This window comes from Podarcis tiliguerta (genome assembly GCF_965153285.1).
Source record: "Podarcis tiliguerta genome assembly, chromosome: 1".
Classification (NCBI taxonomy): Eukaryota; Metazoa; Chordata; class Lepidosauria; order Squamata; family Lacertidae; genus Podarcis; species Podarcis tiliguerta.
Window position 1 is genome coordinate 17402416 of NC_139534.1, and position 14672 is coordinate 17417087.

The following is a 14672-nucleotide window of genomic DNA, read 5'->3' on the forward strand; positions in this document are numbered from 1 at the left end:
ACCCCCTGGAAAGGTTTTGTGGGAGTGCAGAGGCTACTGAAGGGAAAGGTGAATAGAGGAAGGCCAGTTGCATGAACGGCCTTCTACTCAAAGTCATTGGCCAAAACCTGAAGACCTTGCTCATCACTCCATGAGAGCTCTCACACAGGAACCTCTGGGTCTATGAATCCCAAACTTCCTGCTATTGTTGGACTACAACTCCCATCAGTCCCAGACACCAAGGAAACGGGAAGGATGGGAGTTGTAGTGCAACAACAGCTGGTGACCGAAGTTTGAGAAAACAGTAATTTGACAGATAGGAAAAGTAAGATAAGTAGATGGGAGGCTAGAACAGCAAAACAATAGCACGTAACTTACACACCCACACACTTCTGAGCATGTCTAGGTTTCTCAACGAAAGGGAGAAAACCCTGAAGGGGTGTGAGAGCCTTTGCACAAGTGGTTAATTATCTGCATGCATATTCTCAAAAAAACATAAATAAATAAGGTCTGCTGATGCTGCTGGATGCAACGTTTTATTATCCAAAACGTAATTCATGCGTTTGAGATAGCTAATGACTACTCTGCACTGTAAACTGAGTCCATCGCAGAATGAAATGAGGTGAGATGGGAGGGCAAATACAACATACAGATGGACTCAGCAAGGCACATAATCAAGCTGTCTGCTCTCACAATCATTACCTCCCGTGGCTCCATCCACCTGGGCAGCATCTCCCTCGCAAGCAGCCTGCGCCCCTGTAGCCCCTTCCTCCTGAAGCTGACCACGTGCAGCTGCAGCCTGCAGGCTCTGCCTCCTCTGCCAGATCTCCTCAGCCTCATCTCCATCCTGTAGCCCGCCGGCTTCAGGCAGCTGCCCCTCCTCTGGAGCGCTCGGTATGTTCACTGCGGGCAAAGAGGCCTGAGTGCACACAACTTCCTGGGTCTCCGGGGCGGGCTCGCTGCTGGCAGCATCCATGGCGCAAGCTCCCTCTTCCTCCTCCTGGGGAGAAAAGGCCGGCGTCTCAGGAAACCGGGCGCTTTCAAAGGAAGAGCACTGCGTGTCGACGGACGAGAGTCGGGGAGCCGTGCCTTCATTGCACGAGCCGTCGGCCCCTTCCACATCACTTTCTCCCTCCGGCCTAGTGCTTGATTCGCTTACACTCTCCGTACGGGCTGCGTCGCTCGGCTCAGTTTCTGATGAAAACTGAGAAGGTTCTGATCCCTGGTCGACGGATTCAGCCTCCCTGATTTCCCTTCTGCCTGCGGGAGCAGACTCGGGAGCTCCTGTGTCCATCTCCGTGGCAGGCTGCTGTTCTGCCTCTTGGGGGATACAAATTTCACTGCCAGGTGGGTCAACTGGTCCGTCATCCTGAGGCTCTTGAGGATTTTTGGTTTCTTCTCCTGCCTGCTCTGCTTCAGAAAGCCCTTCAGAGGTCTCCTGCTGGCCATCAGAAGGTTGCAATGGCATTTCCTCTTCTGGAGCTCTCTCGCTTTCCTCGAGGCCCCCCTGGCTTTGTGCGGTTTGGCTCGGCGAACAGTTTAAGCAAGTCACTTCAGCGTTCCTGGCAGCACCATTCAGCATGACTAACCCGCCGCCATTGTCGTCATCCAGCAATGACTGGAACCCCAAACCTTGGTGGTATTCATGCTCCTCTTCATCGGAGTCAATGTGAAGCATAGCATTAAGCCTAGTGTCGGTAGGGAAGCTGCTCCTCAATTTTGGGGATGGCCCAACAGTTCGCTCGTTGCAAACGGACGTCCCAGTCCTAGAGTGACTGCTTTGCTCTATTGCATCCAAGTAGTCGTTTAGGGAGTCCTGGCGGCCTCTGGGAGGAGACGACCTGGAAGCTGCAGAAGTCAGATCTTCCTGGTCGGTTTCCAGAGTTGTACTAGTCCTGAGGGAATGCCTTGTGATGGCATCTCCAGTTGATTCCTCAAGGATCGGGCCGTTTGAGCAAACTGGAGGTGGGTCATGATGCCCTGCAGGCACATCTTCATCGTCAGAAGGACTCCCTAAATCTCCGTTTACAGAGTTTACTCCTAGCAGCGTCCCCACAGCTTCCGGTGAAGAATCTACAATGAAAAACGCAAAGAATGACTAGCAATATAATGATGATTTATTATTTATACCCCGCCCATATGGCGGGTTTCCCCAGCCACTCTGGGCAGCTCCCAACAGAATATTAAAAATACGATAGAAGATCAAACATTAAAAACTTCTCTAAACAGGGCTGCCTTCGGATGTCTTCTAAAAGTCAGATACAGTCATACCTCGGGTTACAGATGCTTCAGGTTGCTCATTTTTGGGTTGTGCACCGCGCTGAACCTGGAAGTACCAGAACAGGTTACTTCTGGGTTTCAGTGCTCGCACATGCCAGAAGCACCAAATCACGACCCACGCATGTGGAGACGCGGCACTGCAGGTTGTGAACGCTGCGGGTTGCAAACGTGCCTCCTGCACAGATCACGTTCGCAACCCGAGCATCCACTGTAGTTCTTTATTTCCTTGACATCTGATGGGAGTGCGTGCCACCGAGAAGGCCCTCTGCCTGGTTCCCTGTAACCTCACTTCTTGCAGTGACGGAACCACCAGAAGGCCCTCGGAGCTGGACCTCAGGGTCCGGGCTGAACGATGGGGGTGGAGACGTTCCTTCAGGTATACTGGGCCAAGGCCGTTTAGGGCTTTAAAGGTCAGCACCAACACTTTGAATTGTGCTCAGAAACGTACTGGGAGCCAACGTAGGTCTTTCAGGATATAATCCAGAGGAGACTTACAACCCCAGCAGACACACTGGAGTACACACCTGAGTAAAAACACTAAACTTTGGGGGCAGGTATTTTTCTAGGTGGGGAAAGTGAGGAAAGTTCAGGTTTATGTTAGCAGCATGTATGGGATGTTTATGCCAACTGGTTTGGATGAAGATGTTATATTTATTTAAGCCTCTCCCCACCTTTCGCAATGGATATGTGGCCATAAATCTAATGACGTGTACAAGCTCCTGAAGTTCACTGCTCCACCAGTTTAGAGTGTGGGCCGTAGAAATGAAAATATTGTGACAGCAGGTATGGAAGCCAGCTGTACCACAACTGCCACGTCAGGGAGACCAGCTGAGCAAGAAGCATTCAATAGGTTGCCACCACAGTCTTCTTTACCTCCTGGCTGCTGGCTGTGAGGGACAGCTCGGCTAAGAGCCAGTTATTTGCCCTGGTTGAGAGAACATCCAGGTAGTGCCTCCTCATCACTGAAAGAGCAAAGCAGTTTTCTTGCCAATTACCGTATTTTTCGCTCTATAAGACGCACCAGACCATAAGACGCACCTAGTTTTTGGAGGAGGAAAACAAGGAAAAAAATATTCTGAATCTCAGAAGCCAGAACAACAAGAGGGATCGCTGCACAGTGAACCCTCTTGCTGTTCTGGCTTCTGGGATAGCTGCGCAGCCTGCATTCGCTCCATAAGATGCACACACATTTCCCCTTACTTTTTAGGAGGGGAAAAAGTGAGTCTTATAGGGCAAAAAATATGGTAGTTTTGATGATAAAAAGACAATGTTCCTTGAGCTTGTAACCAATGTCCTTTCCAAAACCTCGTCAATTTTTTAAATAAAAAATTAGATTAAGAGACCAGAGGAAAAGACAGAATGGTGCTTAAAGAAAAACAAAAACAAACATTAAACATCTAGTTAACCTATGGAAGGCTATTGCTCACAAAGGCAGAATTGACACTACGTGCAGAAACAGCACGTAGCGCCTTTGGTTGGTCAAAGGTGAAAGGCGAATAATAAAACCGCTATGCTCTGTATTTATGGTCTTTGAACCCAGGCAGCTTTGACAGACAGGTTGCCTGGCACTGCCGACGAAGTTCAGCTGCATGCATGAAAGGCACTGTTAACACCTTTGGGGAACAGGTAGATGGGCAGCTGTGGTGTGAGAATATCTTAAAGGCTATCTCAGTTTGGGGCTCAGGTTGTACATTCCAGAGCAGGGGGATTTATGGGGAACTAGAGACATACTCATGGGAAGGCAGATCCAAGTCACAGTGGGGCAGCTAGGGAACAAGGTGGGGCAGATAGCTACGCAGAGAGTATATACAGACTCACTGCAGCTTTCTTCCACAGGATCATTTAAAAAATTGGTGATGTTGTGCGGGGGTGGGGTGGGGGAACGACAACTAATCTTATGAAATATACCATCATGAATATTCCTGCAATGCTGTCAGTTCTTTCAAAACCAGTTCTGGAGCGTGTATGGTGCTCAAGAAAAGACACTTAACCGCTTTTCTGAATTGCATGCTCTTGTACATGAACTTAGGCTTAGCACGTGGGTGTGAGCTTTTTACAAAACGGTAATATAAACACTGCCTGATTTATATATAAAAGAAAGCAGGAAAGCCAGAAGCACATTCTGTACCACGTGCCTCTAAAATAGATCAAAGGTTTCATATCAGCTCGAGCTTTCAATTTTATTGCAACATAAAATGAACAGCCCGTGAATATAGCATTAGATCCACATTCCCAAAATAAAGAGAAAGAAAACTTTAAAAACATTAATTTATAGATTTATACAGCACATTGAAGTATTCTACAGAATAAGTTTTATATAAAAGGGCCCTGCTCTAAAAAAATTAGCAGTCTATGCTTTACTCTATTTCCCCCCACCCCAGGCAAACCTGAGAATGTTAGATTTGGGAGTATTACTTAAAATGGGAGCTAAGAATCGACACCGGTAGCTTTTCTTAACAAAAATCAAAGCTTGCTCGATACGTAGAGCTATCTAGGCATACTAGAGCGCAACTGCAATTGTTAAGTAAGTGAGGAACTGGTCAGACAAGGATTACTCTCAGAAATGAACCGTAAAATAAAGTAATGTTATAAGGCTAGGCACATAAGTTATATAAATGTATATAAATAGGGTGTCTTATCAACATGGCTGTAATCAGATACAATAGATTATAAAATGGAAGATGTAGCCCTGCATTTGTCTGTGTACAGCCTTGGTGGGCAATAATTTGGAAGGTTCTGGTTAGGAGGGGTGTAAAGGAATAATTTTGCCATTTAGTGGCAAGGGGTGGAGTGATTAACAAGATACAGACTGGGAGGGTGGGGAGAATTGAGATTCTTTAAGATGCATCAGTTTCAATTTCTATCCTTCTCCTCCCCACCTCCCTTTTGTTTCCCTGTGGCTATTTGGTTTTGTGGATAGTGACACATCTTTTACATATGGCTGTGGTTACAGTGAGTTATAGTGCACTGTAAATCAAAATACAGCTCAAGACACTTGGAAAGATGTAACCGGCCAAACATGAAACACCTTCCACCCAACAGCAAATGTGCAAGTTTTTGTTGCAAACTCTCACCTTCATGGATCGAAGATGTAATCTCTACCTTGAACTGAAGATAGCCGCTTACATGGTCAGCTGGAAGCCTCCTGCCAAGGTTGTAGCTGAGAATTTGGTCTCTGCGAAGGAGAAGAAATATATGAGGTCTCTCTTGTGCTTTGTGTAACTTTCAAAGTGCTTTCAACCACACCTGAACCAAAACAAAGAAACAAAAACCAGGGGAGACAGTTCCACAAATGCTTCCCCTGAAAGTATCACCACCATTTTTTGTTTGTTTGTCTGTCTGTTCAGTGGTAGAGAAGAAGTCCAGAACTATTTTCAGGAGAGGTGAGAGATACAAGGCAAATGGGCCAGTCTTCCTTGCCTGACTCTGCTCCAGAAGAGGGCAATGAAACTATTCAGTGGCATAGCGTGGGTTGTCAGCACCCGGGGCAAGGCAATAATTTGCGCCCCCTAACCCATGGATTTGCGCCCCCTAACCCTAACCCCCAGATGTTGCGCCCGGTGCGGCCGGCCCGCCCTGCACCCCCCACGCTACGCCACTGAAACTATTGCAAGCAACCTGATCCAGCTAAGGAGAACTGTATATGGAAGCAGGGTACCAAATATTTATCAATAGATTTGTTAGTACAGCAACCCCTTAAATCTTCTCCAGTTTGGTTCAAAATCTGAGCCAAAGAAGAATTCTTCGCTCCCCCCACTTGCTTCAGCTGCCCTCTCCTGTCTCCAAAAGCCATTTCTCACAATACCCACCCTCAAGCATACTTCCTTGTTTCTTTTGCACAAGCCCTTGGGAGAACTTTATCTCTCTCCTCTCTGTGTGCCTTCAGTGCCTTGTCCACCATAGCAAATGAGTGAAAGTAAGGGAGAAGTTAGTTTCGGCAGTGAGGGGGATAAAGTGGATGGCTTTCAGAAATGGCAGTCCCGTTAACCGGGTCAGGAAAACTACCCAATACGTTCTGATTTAAGGGGTGGGGAGAGAGAGAGAGACTGGGTAATTTCTGAGTTAATCCAAGGTGAGCTCCTGGGAGCTGTCTCACATCTCTCCTCATCACTTGCAAATCAGGATCCACACTGTGAATTCGATGCGCATCCAGATGTGGATATTGCAGTTCTGCAGGACGTTGCTCTCAGTGGGATGCACCTCTGGATGTCAAAAAGGATGTGGCATCTAGATGTGCAACCCATTGCAAGCAATGCTGTGCAGACAGACAACATCCACATGAAGACCTGCATTTGTATGCACACACCTTAGTTACAGTGTGGATCCTGTTTCTACATGGAAATCCCCGTCACTGGACCAGAGACTTTTTGTGCTAAAACGGAGGTTTTACAACCTGGCAGTACACTATGGCAGGAAAAGGAGTATCAGTCTGGTTACCTCATCAATAGACTGACGCACTCCCTCTTTTCCCTCAATTTAGTTTTGGTAGTATGAGGGCCACTAACTGGCTATGTGGAACTGTTTTATCACCACAGCAGCTATTTAATCCCTTGCTGATTGAGATCACATAGGCAACGGGAAAATAAAACTTTGTTTAAAGGAAAAATGCCAAAGAAGAAACAGTTGGGAGAAGAAGGAAGCTAGAGTGGACAAACATGTAAACAGTAATACTAAGGGTGATCATTTCAGGCCACCCAAAAGCCACGATCTATTGCTATTTTGTTGATGTTTTAAATTATGTTTTACAGATATTAACTGGTTATCTTATTGCATTTGATGTTGTAAGCTGTCTTTATGTGTTTTATGAAAATGTGGATCCAAAATATTCAAATAAAGGACTATTTTTGTGTGCAAAAAATAAATAAATGTTCACACCTGAAAATTTGGCACAATGCTAGTTTTACTTTCCTGTGTTCTTAACAATATACTGAAGTAGTCACAGCAAACACACACACACACACACACACACACACACACACTGTACAACCATGACTGACAGATAATGGAAATAATTATAAATGAATCTACTGTATTTCCTTTAACTGTCAGAAAAGTGCATAATTCAGCGTTACGAATCATTAAGTGGAAATATTCTGCCCCCTGGTGGCTTAAACAAATGTATTTATATTCTCTCTTCAGCTGAACACTACGATAAGAATAGTGAACTACTACAAGAGATCGGAAATGAGCTTGTGAGCAATTAAGCAATATCTGAAAACTTGCCTAGAATAGTAATGATGATATTCTAGTACCCAGCAGTGTGCAAATTTATTTAAAACACCTCTATCAGACTAGCATATCAGAATTCTTGAATTTCAGATTGGAATCAGATTACTACATCAAACAAAAAAGCAACATAGTACTCAAAATTATTTGAATACTTAAAAAAAAAGAATGCCAGCATTTCTTAAGAAAATAACATTTTGTTCTTGAGACTATGACCCATGTTCAAAGAATCTTGAATGTTTTAGAACACTAAAAAGCAACTAATTGGCCCAATGGGATTGGGATTCTCCTATGGGGGGGGGGGCGCCAAGCTCAGCCAAAATAACCTGATCTAATCTTGTCAAATCTGCAATGTATTTTTTTCTTACCTGCATCAACACCACCTTGGAAAAAGCTGACAACTGTTTTCAAACTGAATTTGTCTTTCTCCATTTATGCAACGTGTTATTTTGGTGGGGAAATCTGCGAAAAAGGAGGCCATTTGTTTACAAGCTGATTTTATCCTTGATAGTCATGCAAGAAGCATGACAACACTGTGCTGAACTAGAAACTTCACAGAATTGAGGACAGGCAGTTTTGTGGTTTTTTTTAATCTATACTATCACCCAGATTAAAGGGACGCGGGTGGCGCTGTGGGTAAAAGCCCCAGCGCCTAGGGCTTGCCGATCGAAAGGTCGGCGGTTCGAATCCCCGCGGCGGGGTGCGCTCCCGTTGTTCCGTCCCAGCGCCTGCCAACCTAGCAGTTCGAAAGCACTCCCGGGTGCAAGTAGATAAATAGGGACCGCTTACTAGCGGGAAGGTAAACGGCGTTTCCGTGTGCGGCTCTGGCTCACCAGAGTAGCTTCGTCACGCTGGCCACGTGACCCGGAAGTGTCTCCGGACAGCGCTGGCCCCCGGCCTCTTGAATGAGATGGGCGCACAACCCTAGAGTCTGTCAAGACTGGCCCGTACGGGCAGGGGTACCTTTACCTTTTTATCACCCAGATTGGGTGCCTTTTACAGTCAACTGAAAATGTTCCATGGACTTCAGAATGTTCCGAGTTCTACAGGAGGAGTGTTTAAAATAAAGTATTCCCAGTAGGAATATTCTACATCCAGCTGAAGCTAAGAACAAGAGACCTTTAGTTTCAACTGATCTGAAATGTGTGCTTATTTGGCCCCATCTACCAGCAACTTCTCCTTCATAGGTCTCAATAAAAGCTACAGTTACACAAGTCATGGATAAAACTGATGGAGTAATGAATCTACTGGACACAGTCCATCAACTGCTTAAGACGCCCTGGGAGCACTGAATGTATTCCCAGATGCAACTGCCTCCATCGAGCATGCTGAAGCAGCAAACCCCCATGCTCACAAGCCATATGGGGACTGTACATTGATGAATATTGCGTTTTTGAAACACGAAGTGTGTAGCCAGCATAGTGATGGCAACAAGAGGCAAAAAACCACTGTGCTAGATGTACCTCTGTGAGATCCTTCCTCTGTTAGTGCTGCAGTTACTAGGCAAGGTGTGGAAGCCCTCAGTGGACTTAAGAATTTCAGGTTGCATTGGGACTAAGGTGTTTCACACATCTGAAGGCTGTTCAGTGTCATTTGTCAAAATACTTTGGGCATTTTATTTCATGTTCTATATTTCACGGGCTCTTATTAAACACTATGCCTTGTTTCCTCTTAATTGCTCTTTTCCTATATGATTATATATCTTAGGGTTGTCATATTTCAAAAAGTGAAAGCCAGGACACTAAAGTGTCAGTTTGCATTTCTTAGTTCAGAAAGTATTGATCTGATGTGTAGTAGTAGTAGCAGCAGCAGTAATAATAATAATAATAATAATAATAATAATAATAATAATAATAATAATTTATTTGTACCCCGCCCATCTGACTGGGTTTCCCCAGCCACTCTGGGCGGCTTCCAACAGAGATTAAAAATACATTAAAACATTAAAAATTTCCCTAACTATATGGATCAATATTTAGCAGAATTCCACGTTGAGCTTTTCTTGTGTGCCAAATCTCACTTCCGACATGGGCTACATCCAGATTTTCCTGGACAGTTCAGCAGTTTTACACCCAGACGCTGTTTACGAGGACCAAATACTGGCTATGTCTGGGAAATCTGGGAAAGCAACTGCAGCATACACTCATCCCCAACCTGTTATTCAACATTTATAGCACATCATCACTGTAGGATGAAAATTTGACATTGGGTAAGATATATTCTTGTGCAACTCTTCACGAGTTGTACGAAGGAAGTGAACCTTACACATTTAATAGGATAGTCACCGGAGACTAAGAAGAAGAAGAAGAGTTTGGATTTGATATCCCGCCTTTCACTCCCTTTAAGGAGTCTCAAAGCGGCTAACATTCTCCTTTCCCTTCCTCCCCCACAACAAACACTTTGTGAGGTGAGTGGGGCTGAGAGACTTCAGAGAAGTGTGACTGGCCCAAGGTCACCCAGCAGCTGCATGTGGAGGAGCGGATACGCGAACCCGGTTCCCCAGATTACGAGACTACCGCTCTTAACCACTACACTACACTGGCTCTATATTGGCTCTATAGACTATAACATAAATGTGACAAAAAGTTCATTAACATTTAGAGACAGCATGGGATGCATTAAAATATTAGTGCTGTCCTAATCTTCAATGAAATTAGTTGCATCTTTCTAATTAATAAGAAGATAGTCTGAAGTGTTTGAATGTTATTGAAAAATATATAAATGTTCTGAATAAATTTGCACACCACTGTATGAACCTGTTCTCCCACAACTCAACATATTTTGACACACAAAAAGGATTTAAAGTAGTTATAAGCAAATGATAAATAGAAAGAGTGAAATAGCTTTTACAAGAGAAAAACGTTTACTGATAGAAAGAGCGAAAACTTTTGAATTCCTAGAATACTTTGAGGCAAGATTCAAATCAAACAGTAAGTTTACAAAAATGCTTGGCTTCCTGGTAATTGACATTGAAATTATTTGTATTTTGTTAGGGAAAGGCAAACTTCCTTTTCCTCTTGGCTGATTTAAAATGAATAATGAAAGTGTGTTTGTTTACCCTATTGCATGCCTTTCCAATAGTCTCTGGACTGGTATCGTAAGCTTCCCAAGAAAACGCTTGATGATCGGCCGACTCTTCGCAAATTTATCTTTGATTTCAATTTCCAAGACGTCTGTTAGAAGTGCTACGAAAGAATATTTCTGGAAATAAGAAAACAAACATGTATTTCATATCACAATCAACATCAAATATAGCAACTCTTGATTTGTTCAGCAACGCCTGAGTTCAGGGGTACAAAACAGCCCCCCCCCCAAAAAAAATATTTGGCAGGAAAACCAGAGAATAAATCTTAGCCGCACATGCAAGCAGCCTCATGAACTACCATTGTTAGGATTTTTGTCACCAAGAAGAACATAGGGCACAAGGAAACAGCACGTAATGCAAAGGAATAAGAGAGTTTTGTTCTAAGAAAAGATAATCCAATTAGCCTACTTTTCACATGAACGGGAAGTCTGAATCTATATTCCTGGATAAAGCAGAATGCAATTGGGAAGGCTCCAGTGGGCTAGTGACAGAACAGATTTTTGTTCCCCAGATAATACTGGGGGGCAGACATGCACTCAGAATTAAGGAACAGGGTGTAGGAACTCTTGTCAGCAATAACCCAAAGAAAGAATTTCTACCACAGATACTGAGAGGTTCCTTGAAAGCCATCGATTACCTCTCTGTGCCAAACAGGATTTGTTGTGTTACTGATGATAGTAGACCGCCTTTCCTGGCCATGGTGAGCAAATGTAGGAAATGTGCTCTTTTTTCCAGGCTGAATGGACATCTTTAAGTAAGGATCAGGATTGAAGAACATTCCTTTCTTAAGTCCAACTGCCCTAATGTCTTTAAAACACAGAAAAGGAAAAACAGAAAACATGGCGCCAATTATTTTTCCAAATGCCTTTACTTTGTTATCCAGCTTTTCACCAAGTGTTCTGACAGCGTAGGACAGATTGACAGGCTTCAACATGGCTTCAATATTTATTGTTGGAAAAGTACACATACAAAACAAAACATCAATTCTACAGCATGCAGACATGCAGACATTATCTTGCATCAGTTATTCTATATTCAGTCAGAAGAGCACAATTTGGCTTTTGAGGGTGGCAAATAATATTTATAAAGTACAGAGACATTTAACACCACATATGACTTCCAAAAGAAGTATGTCAACTGTAATGGAGAAGCACCCTAAAACATGAAGTTCAGTTTCACATGCATCATCTGCTAACTTCTTCAAAAAACAAAAGCAAACTCCAATTGTACTGCTGGGTTAGATTTTTAATACTGTGTCGATATGGTTGTACATTTTGTCCATCGTTTATTAATTTGGTATACCCATCTCAATTTAAAAAATAAACATTTTAATGGTAGTTTGTAGCCATTAAAAAATGACTAAGAACACACAGGAAGTTCAAATGGGTGGGTTATCCACAATTAAAACACAACTGAAATTTTTAAAGGTCAATTCCTTTATGGGAATGACTTTGTCTCATAGCTGTGCTGTCATGTTGTTTGTTCAGATGTTAGGCAGTTGGTAGACTAGATTGATATGTACATAGTAAGCTGTGTTATACCAAGTCAGATCATTGCCCATCTAACTCCATATTGTCTACACTGACTGCCTGTGGCTCTGGGAATTAATATGAGACTTGCTTTCATGCAAAACATGTGCTTTACCAGAGAGTTATGGCTCCGCCTCTTGTTCAGTGTATTAATCTGCACAGTGTTGATGCGCTGGTTAAGACATGGATTTATTTGCATATTGCTGGAGGTAGATAATGCTATTTATCTAGAAAAAGAGGTGCCAGAACTTATAATGACAATGGTGCCCACCTGAGAGGTGCCAGAACTGAGTTCCAGTGAAAAAAAGCCCTGGAGATAGCCAAATTAGTGGGTGGGATAATTATACCAACTTCCTGGCTAGAGGCAAAAGAATTCTATTTATGCAACTAGGCTTAACATAGCTGCCTCTCATGAAACACCTAACCTTTGCTTATTTTATTCTACTTTGTTAAAAAATAATAATAATGGTGTGCTAATAATAGAGGAAACATTCATTCCCAGCGAAGAGACAAAAGGTGTTAGCAATGGAAATTCAAGGGAAGATCAAGGCATTCTAGAAACCTGTGAAAAATATGTGACAGGGTAAATGTGATAGGGTTTGATCAGGGGTTCTATCAGCAGTGAGCGAATGTTAAAATAGCAACAGTGATAAGTGTGCGTATAAACAAGAGAGAGCAAGAGAGCGCAATATGGGAAGCAAAAGCTCAAAAATACAAAATTCTGCACTTCTCCAAGTTGTCCTTCAACACATATAGGTAGAAAAGTCCTGTTAATGAACAGATTTCGGAGTTCAGCTGCAGCGATGTCTGCAGTTTAGCAACACCACAGAAATGCAGCACTTCAAAAGACACCAGTTTCTGAACACTTTTCTATACAAAAACAAAAGCACTCCATGAAAAAAATCCATTCTGCTAATTGCTCTTCAAGTTCTGATAAGGTCTGCGACATTGCTTTTAATTTTGACATCTTTATACTGAGTAACATACTTCAGCAGAAGAACCATTTTTGGAACGAGGAGTTTAATCTGTCCAGGGAGCTGAAAAAGTGTGAGCAGCGTAGCTGAACATTCTGGCTCACCATCTCTGGGTGCCTGTCAAATGTCCCCTCCACCCTCTAAGATAGCTGTTTCACCTGTCAGCTCACATATAATATCAGATAGATACAGAACAAGACTCCTGACCTTGCAGAACATGTTCCTTGCATAAAGGAAGGATCCGAAGTGAATGAGAAGCCACAGGAACACTAACCAACTCTCAGAGGTGAATCAGTGCGGCTGTACATGCAAAATTGGGCTCTGCGTCAGGTCCAGAGGGAGCGGCAAGTAAGAGAAAAATCCCTTTGTCTCATCTCACATGCAGGTCCTCAGTGATGCTTAGACTGGGAGCCAGAAGGGCTTGCCACAGTTTCCATTTCTTCACTGCTAAAGGTAAAGGTAAAGGGACCCCTGACCATTAGGTCCAGTCGTGGCCGACTCTGGGGTTGCGGCGCTCATCTTGCTCTATAGGCCGAGGGAGCCGGTGTACAGCTTCCAGGTCATGTGGCCAGCATGACTAAGCCGCTTTTGGCGAACCAGAGCAGCGCACGAAAACGCCATTTTACCTTCCTGCCAGAGCGGTACCTATTTATCTACTTGCACTTTGACGTGCTTTCGAACTGCTAGGTTGGCAGGAGCAGGGACCGAGAAACATGAGCTCACCCCGTCGCTGGGATTTGAACCGCCAACCTTCTGATCGGTAAGTCCTAGGCTCTGTGGTTTAACCCACAGTGCCACCCGCATCCCTTTCTTCACTGCTAGCTGGAGCAAAAAATGTCCTTGCCTGAACGAAAGTGGACAACACAACACTGGATGCCTATAACCAGGGCTTTCTTTTCTAGAAAAAGAGGTGCCCGGAACTTGCTGAACTTTTTTTTGTTGTTGAGCTTTTTCTGGGGCAGAACACCAGCCCAAAGTTCCACCCATTCACCCTACTGTCGCGGGGTGGGGGGCACTTGCGCCGCCGACCTCTGCACCACCACAATCGCCCTGCCACCCGCAGTCCCAAGCGCCATGCTGCCAAACACCTCTGTCGTGCAGCCCTGAGCGCTGTGCAGGGGAACAGCACCACAACACTACAGAGCTGCCGGAATGCAACAAAGAGAAGCCAGAACCCAGTTCTGATGAGTTCTGGCTGAAAAAAAAACCCTGCCTATAACCACACACACACATTATATCCTTCCCCCAACATTTACAGAATGAGCAACATTTCCTAAAACACAATTCACAATACCTTGATTTAAAGTGGGGGGGGGGGAGGAAAAGAGAATTTAAAAGTATTCTTACCTGAGAGCGTAAAGCTAACTAATTTTCGGGAGTGCTGGCTTGCCGAACCACCTTCAGTGCCCTCTGCCCCCATCTGAAAAGAGGGGGAAATTATTGTGGTCACTTCTGAATGTGAAAGTAGTATGTAAATTAGAGAAAGAATCTATAACAAGGGAACAGAATTATGACAGACTGCCCAGTGCTGTTTTTCTAGAAAAGAGGTGCCAGAACTTGCCACGAACACCTCCCTCATTCTCTTAGAATGGCAACGGC

At 44.0% G+C, this 14672-nt stretch overlaps 1 protein-coding gene across 6 annotated transcripts in view; it reads right to left on the bottom strand.

Annotated features, from left to right (window-relative positions):
- The window catches only part of HECW2 (HECT, C2 and WW domain containing E3 ubiquitin protein ligase 2), a 199516-nt gene that overhangs the window by 75076 nt on the left and 109768 nt on the right, over positions 1 to 14672 (bottom strand). For all 6 annotated transcript variants that reach the window (XM_083405479.1, XM_083405480.1, XM_083405481.1 and 3 more), the window contains 5 exons: positions 14421 to 14493; positions 11208 to 11377; positions 10544 to 10686; positions 5334 to 5434; positions 682 to 2052 (listed from right to left, as the gene is read on the bottom strand). In XM_083405479.1, coding sequence (XP_083261605.1) covers positions 682 to 2052; positions 5334 to 5434; positions 10544 to 10686; positions 11208 to 11377; positions 14421 to 14493 — 1858 coding nt within the window. The remainder of the gene's footprint in view (positions 1 to 681; positions 2053 to 5333; positions 5435 to 10543; positions 10687 to 11207; positions 11378 to 14420; positions 14494 to 14672) is intronic.